Source organism: Rhodotorula toruloides (assembly GCF_000320785.1).
Source record: "Rhodotorula toruloides NP11 unplaced genomic scaffold Scaffold5, whole genome shotgun sequence".
NCBI lineage: Eukaryota > Fungi > Basidiomycota > Microbotryomycetes > Sporidiobolales > Sporidiobolaceae > Rhodotorula > Rhodotorula toruloides.
The window spans coordinates 830054-846393 of record NW_015622965.1 but is presented as its reverse complement, the minus strand read 5'-3'; the positions used below and the strand labels follow the sequence as shown (position 1 = coordinate 846393).

Below are 16340 nucleotides of genomic sequence, written 5' to 3'. Positions count from 1 at the left end.
GCACCTCGCACGGCAGGTTCAGCATGCCCGCCATCTTCAACGAGTTCGCAAGCAGCCTTGCAAGCGGATACAATGACGACGAGGTGAGGTGAGGAGGCAGACGAGGGTCTTCGACCTCGGGGCATCCGCTGCTCGCGCATCACTGGCTGTGACCGTGTGCTGGCTTGCTCGATGTGCTCACGATGCTTCGAATCGCACTTGTACCGACTGGCTCCTCGCCTCGACGCGTGGCCGCCACGCGGCTTCTCCTCATCGCCTCGACGCCTGGGCGGTCGCGTTTTCGGTGACACTGCGATGTGGCGTTCTGTCCAGCCTTCCGCGGACGGAGGCAATTGCTTGGAAACTACCTTGCGGCGGACAGGATCAGGGAAGAGCTGTGCGGCCCGTACAAGGGGCGGACAAGTCGTCGGACCATCCAGTTGCGGGAGAGGGGCTGGGACATAGCTGTGCGGCATGACGATGCTTCAAGCAGGCTTCAAGCTATGTCTGAATGCGGTCGCGGCACTGCCGTCTCCCGTCTCTAGCTCACAACTTGATCCAGAGGTTCCGTCGGGCGCTCTCCTGCTGTTTTGGCGGGCGCTAGGCAAGCTTCGCTTCTCCACTCCAGAAGCTAGTCTATTGAGGACGCTACACGATCGCTAGCAATGGCTTCCCTGCGCTGTCGCCGTTGTAGTCAGCGTTGACACCTCCAGCGAATGTCAAACCATCTCAACGCGTCCTCTCGCCTCGGGCCAGGACAGAAAGACTCGTGAGCGCCGAGAGAGCCTGTAAGAATCGGCACAAGCTGCGACTAGCCGAAAGAGCGCGTACGAGAGAGGATATCGCGGTCTCGTCCAGGCGTCGCTGGCTTTGTCCTCGCCAACTCACCGCTTCACCCGCTCGAATGCCGCGTGCGCCGCCGAAGAAGCGCCAGAGGGTCGACGAGTCGCCCCAGCCGCAGCCCGGTGCCATGCAGACCCGCTCGAAAGCGTCCACACAGCGTGCCGCACCCCCACCTCAACCCGCTTCGAAGAGCAGGCAGGTCGTCGACATTACCGACACGGACGACGACATGCTGGGCGGGGAGGACGACGAGGAGGCATTCGAGTACGAGAGCGACATCGGCTCGGCGGCTGGAGGCAACGCGGGAGCAGAGGACGGCGACGAGGAGGACGAGGAGGGAGCGGGGGAAGTCGACGACGAAAGGGACGCTGAGATCATGGTGCTCAGCTCGGACGACGACAGCAGTGCCCAGGAACCTCCGCCCGAGCTGCCCAAAGCCAAGGGCAAGCTCACCGCCCGCAAGCAGTTCGCGCTGGACATCGACGACCTCTGGAAGCGGTTCGCGGGCACCCAGGACGAGCTTGTGACCGGTGCGTTCGCTTCGTTGCCGTGCTTCGATACGTCTCCGCTCACCGCATGGTCCTCCCGCAGGCTTCAAGCGCGACGACGGCGACGACATGGTCCGCTTCTCGCTCAAGCACCCGAAATTCCCTCGCGGCCTCAAGCTCTCGCTCATGTTTCCCGAACTCGGCGGCTACCCGAAGACCCACGAGGTCATGTGCTTCACGGAGAACGAGGACGTGCCGCCCGAGGTCGAGGTTGCGCTCGGAGAAGTCGCCCAGTACGTCCGGCACGTTCGCTCGTCCAGCTTCTTCGCGACTGACGCATGTCTGCAGTCTCCCCAAGCAGGCCGACCGCTCGCTGAACGGCGTCGTCGAGTTCCTCATCCACCGCATCGTCCGCCTCCAGCCGAACCCGTGGGCGACGGCCGCGACGCAGCAAGACACGGACGACGAGAACTTTGACTACGAAGACGAGCTTATGGACGCTGGCATCAACATCGCCAAGGATAGCGAGCTCATGAAAGCGCTCAGGAGCGACTTCAAGCAGCTTCTCGACGCCGGCTTCCGCCCGGGCTTCACGCGTGTCTCGGAACTCGAACTCGTCGTCTCGGTCTCGAAGCGCGTCAACCTGCTCGGCGTCCCTGCGCGCGCGCTGCAAGCCTGGGATTCGCGCTTGATCACCGGCAAGATCGTCTACCTCGTCTGCCTCATGAGCTTCGGCCGCTACCCGGTCGACCTCGACAACCAGACGAGCGGCCAGGTAAAGTTCAAGGTCGGCATCTCGCCCAAGTACAAGCCGAGTAAGGCGGCCATTGCGTCGGCCTTCCGCGCGCACACGTCGAATCCGTACACGTCAGGCGAATTCGAGGCCATCTCGCTCTCGAACCCGCTCGACGCCCTCATGAACGACAAGTTCCAGGAGATCCTCTTTACGCGTCGCTGCAACGACCGCGTTGGATGGGCGGGCGCCGAGCAGCACTGCTTCCAGCACGGCAAGACGGATACCGGCGTCGAAAAGAAGAAGGCGCGCGCGGCCGACAAGGAGGAGAAGGACCTCTCGGAGGCCCACGCCAAGCTGGTGCGTCCTCACAATCTGCTGTATCAGCTGGCGAGCATTGCTGACCTAGTTGCCGCGCCGCAGCTCCCGAGGGACCCGATGTCGAGCTCGTCGACCGCGAACAACTTCCCCCTCCTCGCCTTCTCCTACCTCGTCCGCCGCTTCATCATGTGCCCACGCTTCTGCCTCAACTGCTACAAGCGCTGCGACGAGAAGATCACGTCGCTCAAGCCATTCGTCTGCGACAACCCTCTTTGCCTCTTCCAGCTCATCCAGCTCGGCCTCGGCCCGTCCCTCGAGCACGAGATCACGTCCAACACGGCCGCAGTCGATCTCCTCGTCCAGCTCGCGTACATCGGCGCGAAAGAAGGCGGCCTCAAGGGCGAACTCCTCCCGAACGGACTCGGGCTCCAGGTTCCCGAGACCGCCAAGGCGCCCGAGCAGATCAAGCCCGATGACCCGACTGTCGACTTTGATTCGCTCACCGACGAGAACCAGAAGCGCGCCGGGATCGCGGCGCTCATTGCGCAGCTACCGCCGATCGACGAAATGAGGCGTTGGTTGCTTGGGCTCGACATGACGGACGACGAGCGCCTCCTCAACAAGATTCGCAAGTTGACGGACATGTGAGTTACGGCGCTGCCCAGTGCGAGGGAGAACGCCGCGCTGACAACGGTGGAATCGTTATCCTCCCTTCCTCCCTCTTCGACTTCTTCCTTTTCTTTCCCTCTTCCTTCCTAGGCGCGACGGCAAAGTCCCTCTCTCGGCATGGCGCCTCCTCCGCTTCATCGTCGCATCGAACACGGCCTACCTCAAGCAGATCGACGACCCCGACGAGTTGGTCCAAGGCGTCCCGTGCGACTACCGCCAGTTCAAGCTCATCGTCGGCTCGCCTCTCAAGGAGCATCTCTTCACCGAGTCGGTCAAGGCGGCGCAGGCGAAGGACAGCAACGCCGTCCAGTTTCCGACTCTCTTCGCCTGGCACGGCTCGGCGACCAAGAACTGGCACTCCATTCTGCGCACGGGTTTGCACTATCGCGAGGTGATCAACGGTCGCGCGTACGGCGCGGGCTGTTACTTCGCTCGTGAGGGCGAAGTCTCGCTTGGCCACTACGCTCAGCCCACCTCGACAATGTGGAAGAACGCCGACTTTCCGATTTCCAAGATGGCCGCCATCTGCGAGATCACCAATCTCCCTACGGAGTTCGTCTCGAACAACCCGTACTTCGTCGTCTCGGATATCAGCTGGATCACGTGCCGCTACCTCCTCGTCCAGCGGATGGCGTCCTTCGCCGACGGGACCGAGACTCAGTCCGTTGCAAAGACCGGCTCGAGTGACCTCGTCAAGGCTGGCCGCATCAAGACGCTGGCGCTCGACCCGAAGTACCCTATCACGCTCAATCGCACCAATGTCGAGTTCCCCGACGTCGGCGACAAGCTCGAGAAGCTGGAGAAATCGCTCTCAAACGAGCCAGAAGACCTGCACGACTCGGACACGGAGATCCTCAAGGAGCCGCCTGCGCCCGCGCCGTCGAACAAGCTCAAGAGGACGCAGTCGGGCACTGCGGCGGCTCCGGCTCCTCGCGAGGTCGACAAGTTCGTTCCGGCGGACGCCAAGCGTCTCGAGGTGCTCAAGATGCTCCCGCCGCCCAAGAACCCGAACAAGGCTGCCGTGTCGATGATCCAGCGCGAGATGAAGTCGATGCTCAAGGTGCAGGCGCAGGAGGGCCCGACCCGCGCCGGGTTCTACTTCGACCCCGAGCGCTCGAACGACAACCTTTTCAACTGGATCGTCGAGCTCCCGCTCGAGTCGTTCGACCAGGACATCCCGCTCGCGAAAGACATGCGCCAGAGGGGCGTCAAGAGCATCCTCATGGAGATCCGCTTCGGCGACACGTATCCTTTCTCGCCGCCCTTCTTCCACGTCGTCCACCCGCGCTTCATGCCGTTCATCAGGGGCGGAGGAGGTCACGTCACGGGCGGCGGAAGTATCTGCATGGTTCGTAGCCGTCATTCGGAACTCGCTCGGATCTGACTGACCTTCCATCGGTCTCGCAGGACTTGCTCACGAGCGACGGCTGGTCGTCCGTCTACACGATCGATGCCATTCTCTTGCAGATTCGCATGTGAGTCGCGCTGCCAACCTCGGGCTCCCGCACTTGACTGACGAGACTTCTTCCTGCAGGGCCATGTGCGATCGCTCCTCTCGCTCGTTTCTGCTCTTACCGCTCACTGCTCCTGCCCGCAGGTCCAACCTCGAGCCTCGTCCTGGTCGCCTCGACGAGCGGGACTGGAACGTCCCGTACAATGTGAGTCGTGCGAATCGTCTTCGATACTTTCGGTCGTTGATGCTCTCGCTCGCAGATGGACGAGGCCATCGCCGGGTTCCGCCGCGCTGCCGCCACGCACGGCTGGACCGTCCCCGCCGAGCTCGACGCATTTGCGCGCCAGGGCTGAGAAGGAGTCGCCCCTTTGAGGAGGAGGAGGAGGAGCCGCTTGTCCTGTGTTTCCCCGCTTTCCGCATCTCTTTGCATTCTTCGTTCTCTGTGTGCACTCCTCACCGTTGCTTGTAGACATACCCGCTTTGCAAGACCACGCCCCTGTCGATCGACGAGGAGAAGGAAGAGGAGGTCGTCTCTCGCTCGAGCCTCTTTGCGTAGGGCACTGCGCTGCTTCCTTCGTCTCCTGCTCTCCTACGCTTGCTGGCGCTGTAGCTGCTCCCCCCTGCCATGACGAGCCGTGTGAGTCTGGACGCGCTCCATCACCTTGCGAGCGGGCTTGCTCTCGCTCGAGTCGCGCTCTCGCTTCCTCCTGCTCGTATTCGAGTGTGCGCCGTGGCTGCTCGACCTGGACTCGTGGCTGCTCGACCGTGACGACCCGCGCCAGCACCATCCTCGCTTCTCGCCAGACACCGCGTCCTGCCACGCCCTCTCGCGAGACTTGGAGTCGATCAAGGTCCTGTCCCTCCTCCCTTCGACGCTCGTGCAGCCGTAGAGACGTACGATGTTGCACCGACGGCGGCAAGACGCAGACGGGCGGGCCTCGCCGCAGCCTCAGATGGCAGACAGGCGCTCGCAACCTCAAGGCGGCATCTCGCAACTCCTCTCGTCCTCCGCACCCGACAAGGTCGCCGCACGCCGCCGCATCCTGTACATCGCAGGCGGCGTGTGCGCATTCTTCTTCCTCCTTCACCTCGTATCGGCACCCTCGGGCGGCTCGTCGCGGTCAGGCAGGTCGCTCCCAGGGTTCGGGTCGCGGAGCCAGTACGCCTCGTCGAGGCGGACAGACGCCCTCGTTCGCGCGGCGAAAAAGAACCGTGCGGCGGCGAGCATCTCGCACGGCGGGACGGGCGGGTACGGCCCCGCCAACTTCAGCGAGCCTCCGCCGTTCACGTTCTGCCCTACGTTTGGGCCAGGAGACGAGCTCGGGAACGTCTACGGGCGTGAGCAGATACTCAAGACCCGAGCACACACTGGCAGCTCGGAGCGGGTGAGGAGGGTCATCAAGCGCGCGATGGCAGGGTTGCCCATCACCGTTGGCGTTTTGGGAGGAAGTGTGAGCAGCTGTCACGGACTCGATGCGACGCAGGCGCATCCGTTGGGCAACCCGACAGGTCCCAATTGCTACCCGCACCGCGTCTTCTCCTGGCTGAACGACGTCTTCCCGCACCCGGCGAACGAGTTGACGAACGGCGCTCGTGCGTTCTCCATTCCCTTCTCTCGCTCGCTAGTCCGATTCACGGTTTTGTTCCTTTGCAGTGCGACGAACGGGCACCTCATACTTCGGCTTCTGCTCCGAAATGCACCTGCCTGATCGTGTCGACCTCGTCATCGTCGAGTTCGACACTGAGGACCCGCAGTGAGTGTCCCCACGCCTTCCAGTACTGATCTCCAGGCTCATCCGATGCCCTTGCAGCGAGGCGACCACCCTCTCAACGACCGACCTCCTCGTCCGCTCCCTCCTTCTCCGACCCGACCAGCCCGCCGTCATCATGCTCGGCCACTTCTCGCCTCAGATCCAGGGCGAGCACGGCTTTGCCGGTCCCGAAGTGTGGCACTCGGCGGTTGCGCAGTTCTACGACGTCGTCCACCTGAGCGTCAAGGGCCTTCTCTACGAGGAGTACCTCCTGAACCCGCAAAAAGTCCGCCAGACCTACTTCCTCGACCCGATCCTCGCCAACTCGAAAGGCCACGAGCTCCTCGCCGACACGCTCATCGCGTACCTCGAGTCGGAGATCTGCCAAGTCTGGGATCAGGCGGCGCTCGAGACGGACCTCGCGTCGCTCATCGGGTCGAAGCAGGCTGTCTCCCCCCTCGCGCTCAGCGACGACTACCCGTCGCTCTTGTCGGGCAAGGGCCTGCGCAAGGCTGCCGACGCGGGACTCGACGCCGAAGACTCGGACACCTCGCAGTCTGGGTCCGGCCGGATGGGCAGGTCAGGCTACCTCCGCATTCCGCCCTTCCGCATCACCGACAAGCCGCACTCGCTCGCCCACTTCCGCGAGATCAAGCCCAACTGCGCCTCGGCGAACGACTTGATCAACCCGCTGCCGCAGTCGGTCTTTGCCGGCTCGGGGTGGTCGCCTATCCAGCCGAGGCCGGACGACGAGGACGAGACGCACTACTGGTACACTGACATGCCCGGCTCGCTTCTCAAGATTCCGATCAAGGTCGGAGCGGGAGACATCGCCGTTTACTACCTCAAGGGTCCCGAGGCGGAGGGTTGGGGAACGGTCCTGTGCTGGGTCGACGACAACGTCGAGGGTGCTGTCGAGCTCAAGGGCCACTGGGAGAAGGACTACGGACAGCCAACGTGAGTCTTCTACCCTTCCTGCGATTCGGCTCGCATAGCTAAATTCCTGTCCCTCTTCCACAGCGTCACGCAGATCGACCAGGGCGTCACGAAGGGTCCTCACTACGTCGTCTGCGAGCTGCAGGGTCAGCCCGGCATCGACCACGCCCGCTTCAAGCTGTTCGGAGTGTTCTCAACCTAAGGCGGCGCTGGGAAGCAAGATGCGGCGATTCATTCGCGTCGGAGGACACCATAGAGTTATTCGTTGGAGCGGTGGCGTGGAGAGGGGGCGGGAGGACCACTTACAGACGATTACGGCGATGCCTCGATTGCAGTTTCGAACGACGACAATTCTCCCGACCCAGCCCTCCCCACGCAACGCCTTACGCCCTCTCTTCTCCCTTGCATATCCTCTATCTACTTATCTCCACTTCCAGCGGTCTTTCAGTCGCGGTACAGTAGTTTCGTCAACCTCTCCCTCTCTCTCCCTCTCTTGTGTCGAAAGTCCTGCAGTATACCCTTCCGGTCGGCTCATCGTGCGTTGCGTCGCATTGCTCTCGAGAGTATCCCTGACGTGAGCGAGACGTCCTCAAGCGAGTGCACTACCTTTACCTCGATCTGAGAAGGTCAGGACGAGGTGAAGCTGCGCTCTTTCTTCGCCCCTCCCGCCTTTACTAGTCGGAGACAGTCTCTGCCGGTACGACGCTGTTGTTGGTGGATCGCGAACAGAGCGCGACCGTCACACAACGGGAGCGTCGCCGGTCTGAACTTCGACGAGGCCAAACACGACGAACTCTCCTTGCGCTCTTCCTCTCTCTCCCGCTTCTCGCCTTCTCTCACGTCCGGTGCTCCTACCTCGCTCAAAGCTCTCCAGACTCATCCCACCGGGTGCTCGAACGATGCGCTTCTTCTCCGCCCTCCGCTTCCCTTCATCCCTCAGGTCACGCTCGTCCCGACAACGAGCAGCGCTGAAGAAGACGGCGAGGAAGGCGCCCGATGCACTACTGCCAGTGCATTTCGACCAGACTGTACGTCCGGCCTTCTCTGTCTCTTCGTCGCGAGCTGACGACCTCGAAATCCGCAGCTGGCGCTCCCGGTCACATCCATCCAGCCTTCTCCTCTCAGCGCCATTCCTTCAGAGACCCACGAAGAGTGCCGTGACGAAGTACCCACGAAAGACGAAGCTGCGCCAACCGCCGAAACTGCTTCCGCAGAAGCAGCGGCGAATGACTTGATGGCGCGAGTGCACGCATACCGGCTCGCACGGCACGCTGCTATCAGGAGCTGGGCTGTGAGCGTTTATGTTGCAACACGAGGCGAGGAGGAAGAAGAGGAGGACTGGACAATGCCGCTCTTGCCGCCGCTTCCTGCGCCCAAACGTCCTTACGCCAACTCTCCTACTCATTCTGGTACTCTCCCCGCCACTGCCTCAGCTTCTGTGGGTCGACGAGAAGCTCCAACGATGCGTGCGGTCATCCAAGAATCTTGTCCTTGCCCACAAGCAATTTCCTCTCCCGCTACCTCCTCCTCTCCCTCCGCTTGTTTGGGACCAGAGTCCACCCCGCCCACTTCCCTCTCTCTGATCTCTGACAAAGACAAGGCAGTAGATGCGACAAGGTGATTCGAGGTAAAGAGACTTTGTGGTGAGCGAACGAATGTACGAGTGCAATTCAAAGGGCGGAACGTAAGGTACACAACATGCAGGATCGGGCGACTGACAAAGACAACAAAGAGGGAAGAGAGCAACGATGAACACAAGCTTCACGCCTTCTCTTTCTGCTTCCCCTTCGCCTTGGACGATTTGCCCTTCCCCTCTGGCAACGCCAGGCCGCCTCCGCCCTTCCTCGCACCCGCTCCGCCCGCCGGCATCGACGTTGACGCCGCTGCCGTTCCCAGCACGCCCGAAGTCGTCGACTGCACGCCGCCCTGGACCGTCCCTACACCCGCCGCCGCATCCGCCTTGGCCGCCGCAATATCCTCCTCGTCCGCATACGCGTCGAGCGGGTTATCGAATCCTCGCCGTGCTCGTGCAATCTCCTCTTGCATGAAGAGCAGCTCGTCGATACGGGCAAGCTTCTTTGGGTCGCGGCGGAGGGCGAAGCGGAAGTCGTCGACTTTGATCTTGCCGCGGTTGGTCGAGATGAGGTGCGCTTGCATGCACTGTGGGGAGAGTGTCAGTCTGACCCAGAGCGACCAAGAAGAACAGTGAGGCAGCCGACTTACGATATCCGTGATGTGCTCAATGACCAGCTCCTCCATGACCGCAATCGAATCTGGCGCAGGGTTCTCATCGCCGAAGCCGTACATCATCGGTGCCACTGCGCCAGCACAAGCAGCCGTCAGCTCAGCGTGTCTCGAGCGGCAGAGGCGACGGTGGGGAGACGGACAGTCCTTGGCGAAGAGGCCCTTCTTGATGAGCCTGCGCTGCTGCGACTGCCTCTGCTGCTGTTGTTGAGCCGACATGGCGCCTCAGGAGTCGAACAAAGCAAGGTTGTGCTGTAGCGGGTGAGTTGCAGGAGGGAGAGAGGCCCTCTCGATGGTTTCGAGGTGACCATGGCGTCCTCACCGGCTGAGCGGCCAGCTGGACACGCTGAGCAGGTCTACATCTCTGCTGCTTGCTCTCGGAAGAACGCCACAGCTGCCAGACCGCACGACGGGCTCGTCGCCTTCGCTTCCGGCCGTCTCATCGCTCTCTGGAAATCAGCGGTGCGTTCTCCCTCACAACTCGCTCAGGAAGGGCTCAAAGCTGACGAGAAAGTCTCTCGGATAGGATGGGAACCATGCGGGAGTGCACCGAACGCTTCCAGGGCACGGAGGAGACGTGACAGCCCTCAAGTTCGCTCGAAGTGAGGGAAAGAGCGATTGCTTCGTGTCGGGGGATGCTACTGGCATTGCGAGGGTATGGCTGGAACGGGATGGAGAAGTGCGCCGGCCTCGACTTCTGCGAGACGGAAGGAAGCTGATCAGCCGATTTCGCAGTGGGTTCACCTCGCTACCTTGACGGGGCATACCGGCTCAGTCTCAGCACTGGACGTCTTCCAGCTCGACTCGGACGGACAGAAGGCGTATCTCGTCGTTACGGGAGGCTCGGATTCGATGCTGCGAGTCTGGACGGTCAACCAGTCTGGCGAAGGTACGCTCGAAACACCATTGCGCTTTTGAGGAGGCTAGCTGACATAGCTCCACTCAGCAAACTTGCGACAAACGGTTGGCCTGAAGGGCAAGATCCCGCTCGAGCTCGCTCTAATGCGTCTGCCTTCCTCGACGAGTACGCTTGAACCGTTCCTCACGTCGCATCTGCGACTGACCTTGTGTGCTTCGCAGGTCTCGTTCTTGCAGTCGGTGGTACCGAGACGCGGATACAGCTGTATACCTCGCGCGCAATTGGCGCGGACATCGAAGTGACTTCGCATTCCTCTGTCTCCCCCTAGACTCCGCTGACCTGTCGTCCGCAGTTCCGCAAGTCACTTTCGCTTGAAGGGCACACCGACTGGGTCCGCTGCCTCTCGTTCACCACTCCTATACCTACCGACACACCCTCTTTCCCTTCCACCTCGACCGCCTACGACATTGCGCCAGGCGAGATCCTTCTCGCTTCAGGCTCGCAAGACAACTACATCCGACTTTGGCGATTGTCACGACGACCAGACGAGTTTTCGACGCCATCTCCCGCTGCCGAGAAGACTGGTGACGGTCTTGACGCGCTCGATGAGCTGGAGGAAGCGCTTGCCGCCGCAGGAGACGAAGAGCTGCGCGTCAAGGCGCACGACTTCTCCGTCGCGGGCGACGGCGAGTACAGTTGTACGAGTGAGGCGGTACTGCTCGGCCACGACGCGTGGGTGACAGGCTTGAACTGGGCGCCCCGACTCTCGCACTCTACGCCCGCACCTCTCCAGCTCCTCTCTGCGTCCGCCGACCGATCTATGATCCTCTGGGAACCTCTCGCCTCCGGCTCCGTACTTCCCGTCAACCCTTCTCTCGGTTCTCACGCAACCACTTCAACCGCCTCCGCAACAGTCTGGACCTCCCTCCGCCGCTTCGGCGAGTTCACCTCCTCGACCAACCTCGGCTTCTTCGGTGCGCTGTGGGGTTACGACGGCAAGACTGTCCTGGCGAACGGATGGGGAGGGAGTTGGCATGTCTGGAAGCTGGAGGGTGCGGAGGGAATGGAAGATTGGGTGCCGCAGGTCGCCGTGAGCGGACATCTCGGGACGGTCAAACAGGTTGTGTGGGAGGGAGAGGGAGAGTACCTGCTCAGCGCAAGGTGCGTTACATCGTCTCCTGCTGCTGCGACGGCTGCTGACGCCTCTCTTCCAACGGCAGCAACGATATGTCGGCTCGGCTATACGCTCCTTGGCGACGACAAGCGAACGGGAAGAAGATCGAGACGTGGCACGGTGCGTAGAGGTCGCCTTGCGCGCACAATTTCGACAACTCACGAGACCCTTGAGCAGAACTCGGTCGACCGCAGATCCACGGCTACCCTCTCGCTTCCGTCGCCTTCACCTCCTCCGCCAAGCGCCTGCAGTTCGTCAGCGGTGCCGACGAGAAGATCGTACGAGTATTCGATGCGCCACGACTTTGGCTGCGAACGCTCAAGACGCTGAGCGGGCTGGACCTTGGAGACGAGGAGGAGCGACCGATGGCTGCCAACGTGCCGCCTCTCGGCTTGTCGAACCGCGCAATTGCATGTACGTGTCCGAGCTATCAGGTTTGCGGTTCTCGCTGACGCTCCTGGCCGAACAGCCCCCGCCGAGGCGGAGAAGCTTGCACCCGCTTCAAGCGATCCGTTCGAAGAGGTCTTCCCTGTCAACTTCACCGTCATGGAGCATCCGCCTTTGGAGGAACAGCTTCTCGGATCGACTTTGTGGCCCGAGGTGGGTCGCCTTTTCCTTTCATCCCTTTCCTCCCGCTCATCGCCCGGCTCGTACAGGTCGAGAAGCTCTACGGTCACGCCTTCGAGCTCGTCTCCGTCGCTTCCGCCCATTCCCTCCCCCTCATCGCCTCCGCCTGCAAAGCGACCGCACCTGAACACGCCGTCATCCGCCTCTTCAGCACCGAGACCTGGCAACCGGTCGGCGTCGTACTCGACGGTCATGCTCTGACCATCACGAAGCTCGCCTTCAGTTCGGGAAGCGAGGATGTGCAAGATAAGTGGCTGTTGAGCGTCAGTAGGGACAGGACCTTCCGGCTGTACGAGCGGGACGATTCGCAAGGACTCGGTACGTACACTCCTTGCTTCCGCTCGAGAAGGACGCAAAGGACTGACATCGCCTGTACTCAGGCTTTTACCGTCCCGCCGGCGACGCCAAGCCGCACGCCCGCATTATCTGGGACGCCTGCTGGGCATCCGACTCATCCTTCTTCGCGACGGCCTCTCGTGACAAGACGGTGCGCTCGATCTTTTTATTTGCGGCGTGCGTTGCTGACGGATTGCCATCTCGCAGGTCAAGGTTTGGGCCCACCGCGACGCGAGCTGGTCGTGCGCCGCGACTCTCAAGTTCGAGGAGGCGGCGACCTCGGTCGCTGCGACGTTCTTACCAGGCAGAGGGTGAGCTTTCGTCCGTCTGTTCGAGCACCGAAGCGCGTTGACAAGAGTCCGGCGCATTTGTCAGGCTGCACTTGCTCGCCGTCGGCCTCGAGAACGGCCACATTCACTGCTTCACCGCTGCTTCAGCGAGTCTCGACACCTGGACGCTCCTCTTACAGCTCAACTCGAGGTTCGGCGCCGCTCATTTTCCAGAGCGATGATACTTGTGCTAATCTCTCCTTCCACAGTGTTGCCCATACCCTCGCGGTCACCACCTTGTCGTTCTCGCCCAAGCTTCCCTCGCCCTCCACCGCCCGTCTCGCTACAGGCTCGGAGGATCACACTGTCCGCATCTTCGATATCGCAGCATAGACTAGATTGCAACTCACTGAAGTCGACAAAAGGAAAGGAAAGTCTACATGGAGTCGGTACACAAGCGCTGAGCTATACAGATAGAGAACGAATGAAAGATGAACCCGCTCCCTCCGCTCGCAAGGTGGAGCGCCCGCGATACGTTCCCTCGCCGTTCGCCGTCCCGAAGAGGTCGCTGCTGAGTCCCTTTCTTGGATCGAAAAGCTGCTTCTTCGGCTTCTTGTACGTCCAGCCAGCAAAGGCGAGCTCCTTGCGCACTTCAAGCAGTCGCGACCCTTCGACAGGATGCTTGAGGAGCGGGTCGCGAGTCGAGTCGGGTGCGGGCACGCCAGGAGCGACCTCAGGCGCAGGGAGAGGCTCGGGCGGGATGTCGTCGTCGAAGTACTTCGTGTCCGTCGGCGAGCTGAGCTGCGGGCGGAAGGGCGGAGTCTGGAGGTGAAGGGTGGAGAAGTCGAGGCCGCGGAACCAGGGGTGAGCCTTGATGTCCTCGGCGCCGTCTTTGCCGAGAGGCGAATCGCCTAAGAAGCCGGAACGCTGGTTCTGCAGGACCGAGTTGGGGCGAGCCGACGTCGAGCGCGAACCGAGGCGGTCTTCTGGCTCGCAGATCAACCGGCGGATGAGGTCCTGCGCCTCACGCGAAACTTGCGGCTTGGAAGGGAATCGAAGCGCCTGCCGCCAGTTGTGGATCTGGGAGGAGGGATCATGAGTGTTTTTCTCGGCCAGGTGCGAAGGAAGCGACGCACCTTCGCACGCGTCTCCTGCCGAGACTTGCTGACGAACGGCGGAAAGCCGTAGAGCATCTCGTACAAGATGACACCGAGCGACCACCAATCTGCGCGAGAATCGTAGCCTTGACCCCGAACGACCTGCACGAGAAACGAAATCAGCGAGGAAGGGAAGGCAGCAAGCGGAAGGCCCTCACCTCGATCGCCATGTAGTTGTTGGTACCGACGACAGAGAACGCGAGCCGTCGACGCTGCATATCTCGCCAGGTGAAGACGGAACCTGGACTCTCTTCCTCGTTCGTCGTCCTCGGAGGGTCGAGGCTGATCCGGCGTCTTGCCATATCGTCGCGACCACCGCCGTCTTCGAGGTCGATGCCATGCTTGTACAACAGCTCACGCCGCTGCTGCTCGAAGTACGCGCCGTCGTGAGCCCAGTGAAAATCGGTTGCGAGGCCGAAGTCGGAAATGGCGAGGTGACCTTGGGCGTCGATGAGCCAGTTGTCGGGCTTGATCTGCGGTGGAAAACGTGAGCGCGCGCTGATCGGGAAGGCAAGAGGACGTCGCCAACGCACGTCGCGATGAATCGCGCCAAGGACCTGGTGCGTCTCTTGGACGGCCAGCACCATCTCAGCCATGTAAAAGCGCGCCATCTCTTCGGGGAAGGTGTCGCGCTCGATGAGGAGGGAGAGAAGGTCTGTACGAGACGGTATCAGCGAGTCTTCAACAGAAGAGAAGGACGCCTCGCGCACCTCCGCCGGCATAGTAACCCATCACAAGGTAGAGGTGGTCGACGTCTTGGAACGAATAAGCAAGCTTGACGGTCCATCGAGTCGTCGTGGCTGCCGTCGCAAGCAAGTCGCGCTCGGCACGGATGTGACCTTCTTGTCCTGCGACGAGGAGGTCAGCCCGAGGCAGCGGAAGCAGCAGCGAGTATACGCACCTTTGCGCAACATGTCTGCCTTGCGAAGCTGCTTCATTGCGTAGACTCTGTGGAGGAAAGACGGAAGAAAAGGGAGGTTAGGAAGGTTGGCCCAAATTTCGGTAGCGAGGAGCGGGACGTCCTCGCCCGTTCCCTTCTCCCTGACAAGCGAGACGACGCCGAAAGCACCATGACCGATCGTCTTGAGCTTGACGAAGCTGCCGACACCAACTCGACTCCTCATGTCGCGCAAGTAATCCGACTCGCTCAACGCCCACGCCTGTCGCGCTGCTGCCTTCTCCTCAGCCGAAAGGCGGAGCTTGGCGAGCTCCCGTTCGAGCAGCGCCCGTCGGACCTCGCGAGATCGCGGCTTCTTGAGGAGGGCGTGGTACTTGTCTTCGAAGAAGACGCGAATCGCGACCGCCTTTTCGACAGAGACAAGCGAGGGCACGAAGGTCGCAGTTTCGAGATCGAAAGGCGGCATTGAAGAAGGAAGAGAGAGGCCGTCAAAGGAAAATGGCGCGCCTGGCTTGGCGGAAGCGGTCGGCGAGAACCGTACGGTACCGATCGATTTGACCGCTTGCAAGGAGAAGCGTTTCGTCGGGTTGACTGGAGTGTGGAGGACGATAGAGTCGCTCGAGGGGTTACGCGAGAGTGGGATTGTTGGCGAGGAACCTTGCTCGAGTCGAGTTGCGCGAAGCGGGTCGTCCTCGACCGCCACGCCCGTCTCCAAGCTGCCTTCGGCGCCATGTCCAGCAGTCGCGACAGTCGCATGGCTGAGCTGAAAGTCGGCAGTGCCGTTGACGACGTGAAGCGCTGCAGCCGCCTCGCGGTGATAGTGCGTTTCGCCGACGGCGACTGCGCGATTTACGGCACGAACCGACTCTTTGATAGGCGCAGCCCATGCAGGACCTGTACAGTTTCGATTCGATAGTCAGCCTCGATGTCGAGTGGAAGGCGAGAACTCCGACGCACTGCCGAGCTTGCCCTGTCCATCTCGTCCCCACCTCGTCAACAGCGCTTGGGCCTGATCAGCGTCTGACGCATGTACGAGGTGTCTACCAAGGGGTCCAGTCAGTGTCGATGGGGGCGAACGGGCGGAGAAGAGAGACGCACGCGAAGCTTTGTGGCGGGCCGACCATGTCGACCGTCAAGCGCTTCTTCTCTTTCTTCCTCCTTTCCTCCTTTCCTCCTCCTACTTGCGGCTGCGATGATCGAGCCGGCGTAGCGATATCGTTCGCGACGGTCATTCGCAGGTTTGACGGGCTGTAAAAGCGAGACCCTGTCGCAGCGAGGAGATCCCAGAAGCCCGAATGGACGAGGATCGACGATGTCTGTGCGACAGGCATCTGGGTGGGTCCTCGCGGCTCGTTATTGGCAGAGGATGGTGGAGCTGGAGGCGAGAATCGCGAAATTTGGCGGGATGCGATTGGCGGCTGGGGCAGAGGAGGGCGCTGTCGAGGGTTCTGCCCTGCAGGCATTCTTGAAGGTCCTCCCAGCTTGACGGTGCCGCTGCCGCCAACGAAGAAGGTTGAGCCGCGTAGGGGAGGCGAATAGGGGATCCAGGTGAGCTCGTCGAGACGGCCATCCGGCTGGTGATTCGCCGCCATTCCACGCCGCT

At 61.7% G+C, this 16340-nt stretch overlaps 6 protein-coding genes across 6 annotated transcripts in view; 3 read left to right on the top strand and 3 right to left on the bottom strand.

Annotated features, from left to right (window-relative positions):
• Positions 1-34, bottom strand: part of RHTO_07048 (uncharacterized protein) — a gene marked incomplete at both ends in the record, with an annotated part of 1251 nt that extends 1217 nt beyond the window's left edge. The window contains one exon of the mRNA XM_016420707.1: positions 5-34. Within this exon, the coding sequence (XP_016275108.1) occupies positions 5-34 (30 nt within the window). The remainder of the gene's footprint in view (positions 1-4) is intronic.
• Positions 35-883: 849 nt separating this feature from the next.
• Positions 884-4839, top strand: RHTO_07047 (ubiquitin-conjugating enzyme E2 Q; the record flags this gene model as incomplete). The annotated part of the gene is made up of 9 exons (XM_016420706.1): positions 884-1352; positions 1414-1603; positions 1659-2403; positions 2467-3008; positions 3124-4381; positions 4441-4508; positions 4568-4573; positions 4631-4691; positions 4747-4839. The coding sequence occupies 9 exons, from the start codon at positions 884-886 to the stop codon at positions 4837-4839; spliced, it is 3432 nt and encodes a 1143-aa protein (XP_016275107.1).
• A 546-nt stretch (positions 4840-5385) lies between these two features.
• RHTO_07046 (capsular associated protein) lies at positions 5386-7375 on the top strand (the record flags this gene model as incomplete). The annotated part of the gene is made up of 4 exons (XM_016420705.1): positions 5386-6079; positions 6141-6240; positions 6298-7194; positions 7258-7375. The coding sequence occupies 4 exons, from the start codon at positions 5386-5388 to the stop codon at positions 7373-7375; spliced, it is 1809 nt and encodes a 602-aa protein (XP_016275106.1).
• A 1559-nt stretch (positions 7376-8934) lies between these two features.
• On the bottom strand, positions 8935-9636 carry RHTO_07045 (transcription initiation factor TFIID subunit 13; the record flags this gene model as incomplete). The annotated part of the gene is made up of 3 exons (XM_016420704.1): positions 8935-9333; positions 9397-9491; positions 9561-9636. The coding sequence occupies 3 exons, from the start codon at positions 9634-9636 to the stop codon at positions 8935-8937; spliced, it is 570 nt and encodes a 189-aa protein (XP_016275105.1).
• A 90-nt stretch (positions 9637-9726) lies between these two features.
• Positions 9727-13075, top strand: RHTO_07044 (RNA polymerase II elongator complex protein 2; the record flags this gene model as incomplete). The annotated part of the gene is made up of 14 exons (XM_016420703.1): positions 9727-9879; positions 9944-10096; positions 10153-10306; positions 10364-10441; positions 10498-10574; positions 10629-11437; positions 11497-11570; positions 11628-11864; positions 11920-12050; positions 12107-12395; positions 12458-12564; positions 12621-12724; positions 12789-12893; positions 12952-13075. 14 exons carry the CDS (start codon positions 9727-9729, stop codon positions 13073-13075), a joined length of 2595 nt encoding a protein of 864 aa, XP_016275104.1.
• A 72-nt stretch (positions 13076-13147) lies between these two features.
• RHTO_07043 (serine/threonine protein kinase Cbk1) lies at positions 13148-16329 on the bottom strand (the record flags this gene model as incomplete). Its single annotated transcript, XM_016420702.1, has 8 exons — positions 13148-13762; positions 13819-13941; positions 13998-14312; positions 14373-14494; positions 14550-14687; positions 14741-15631; positions 15695-15777; positions 15836-16329. 8 exons carry the CDS (start codon positions 16327-16329, stop codon positions 13148-13150), a joined length of 2781 nt encoding a protein of 926 aa, XP_016275103.1.
• Positions 16330-16340: the final 11 nt, after the last annotated feature.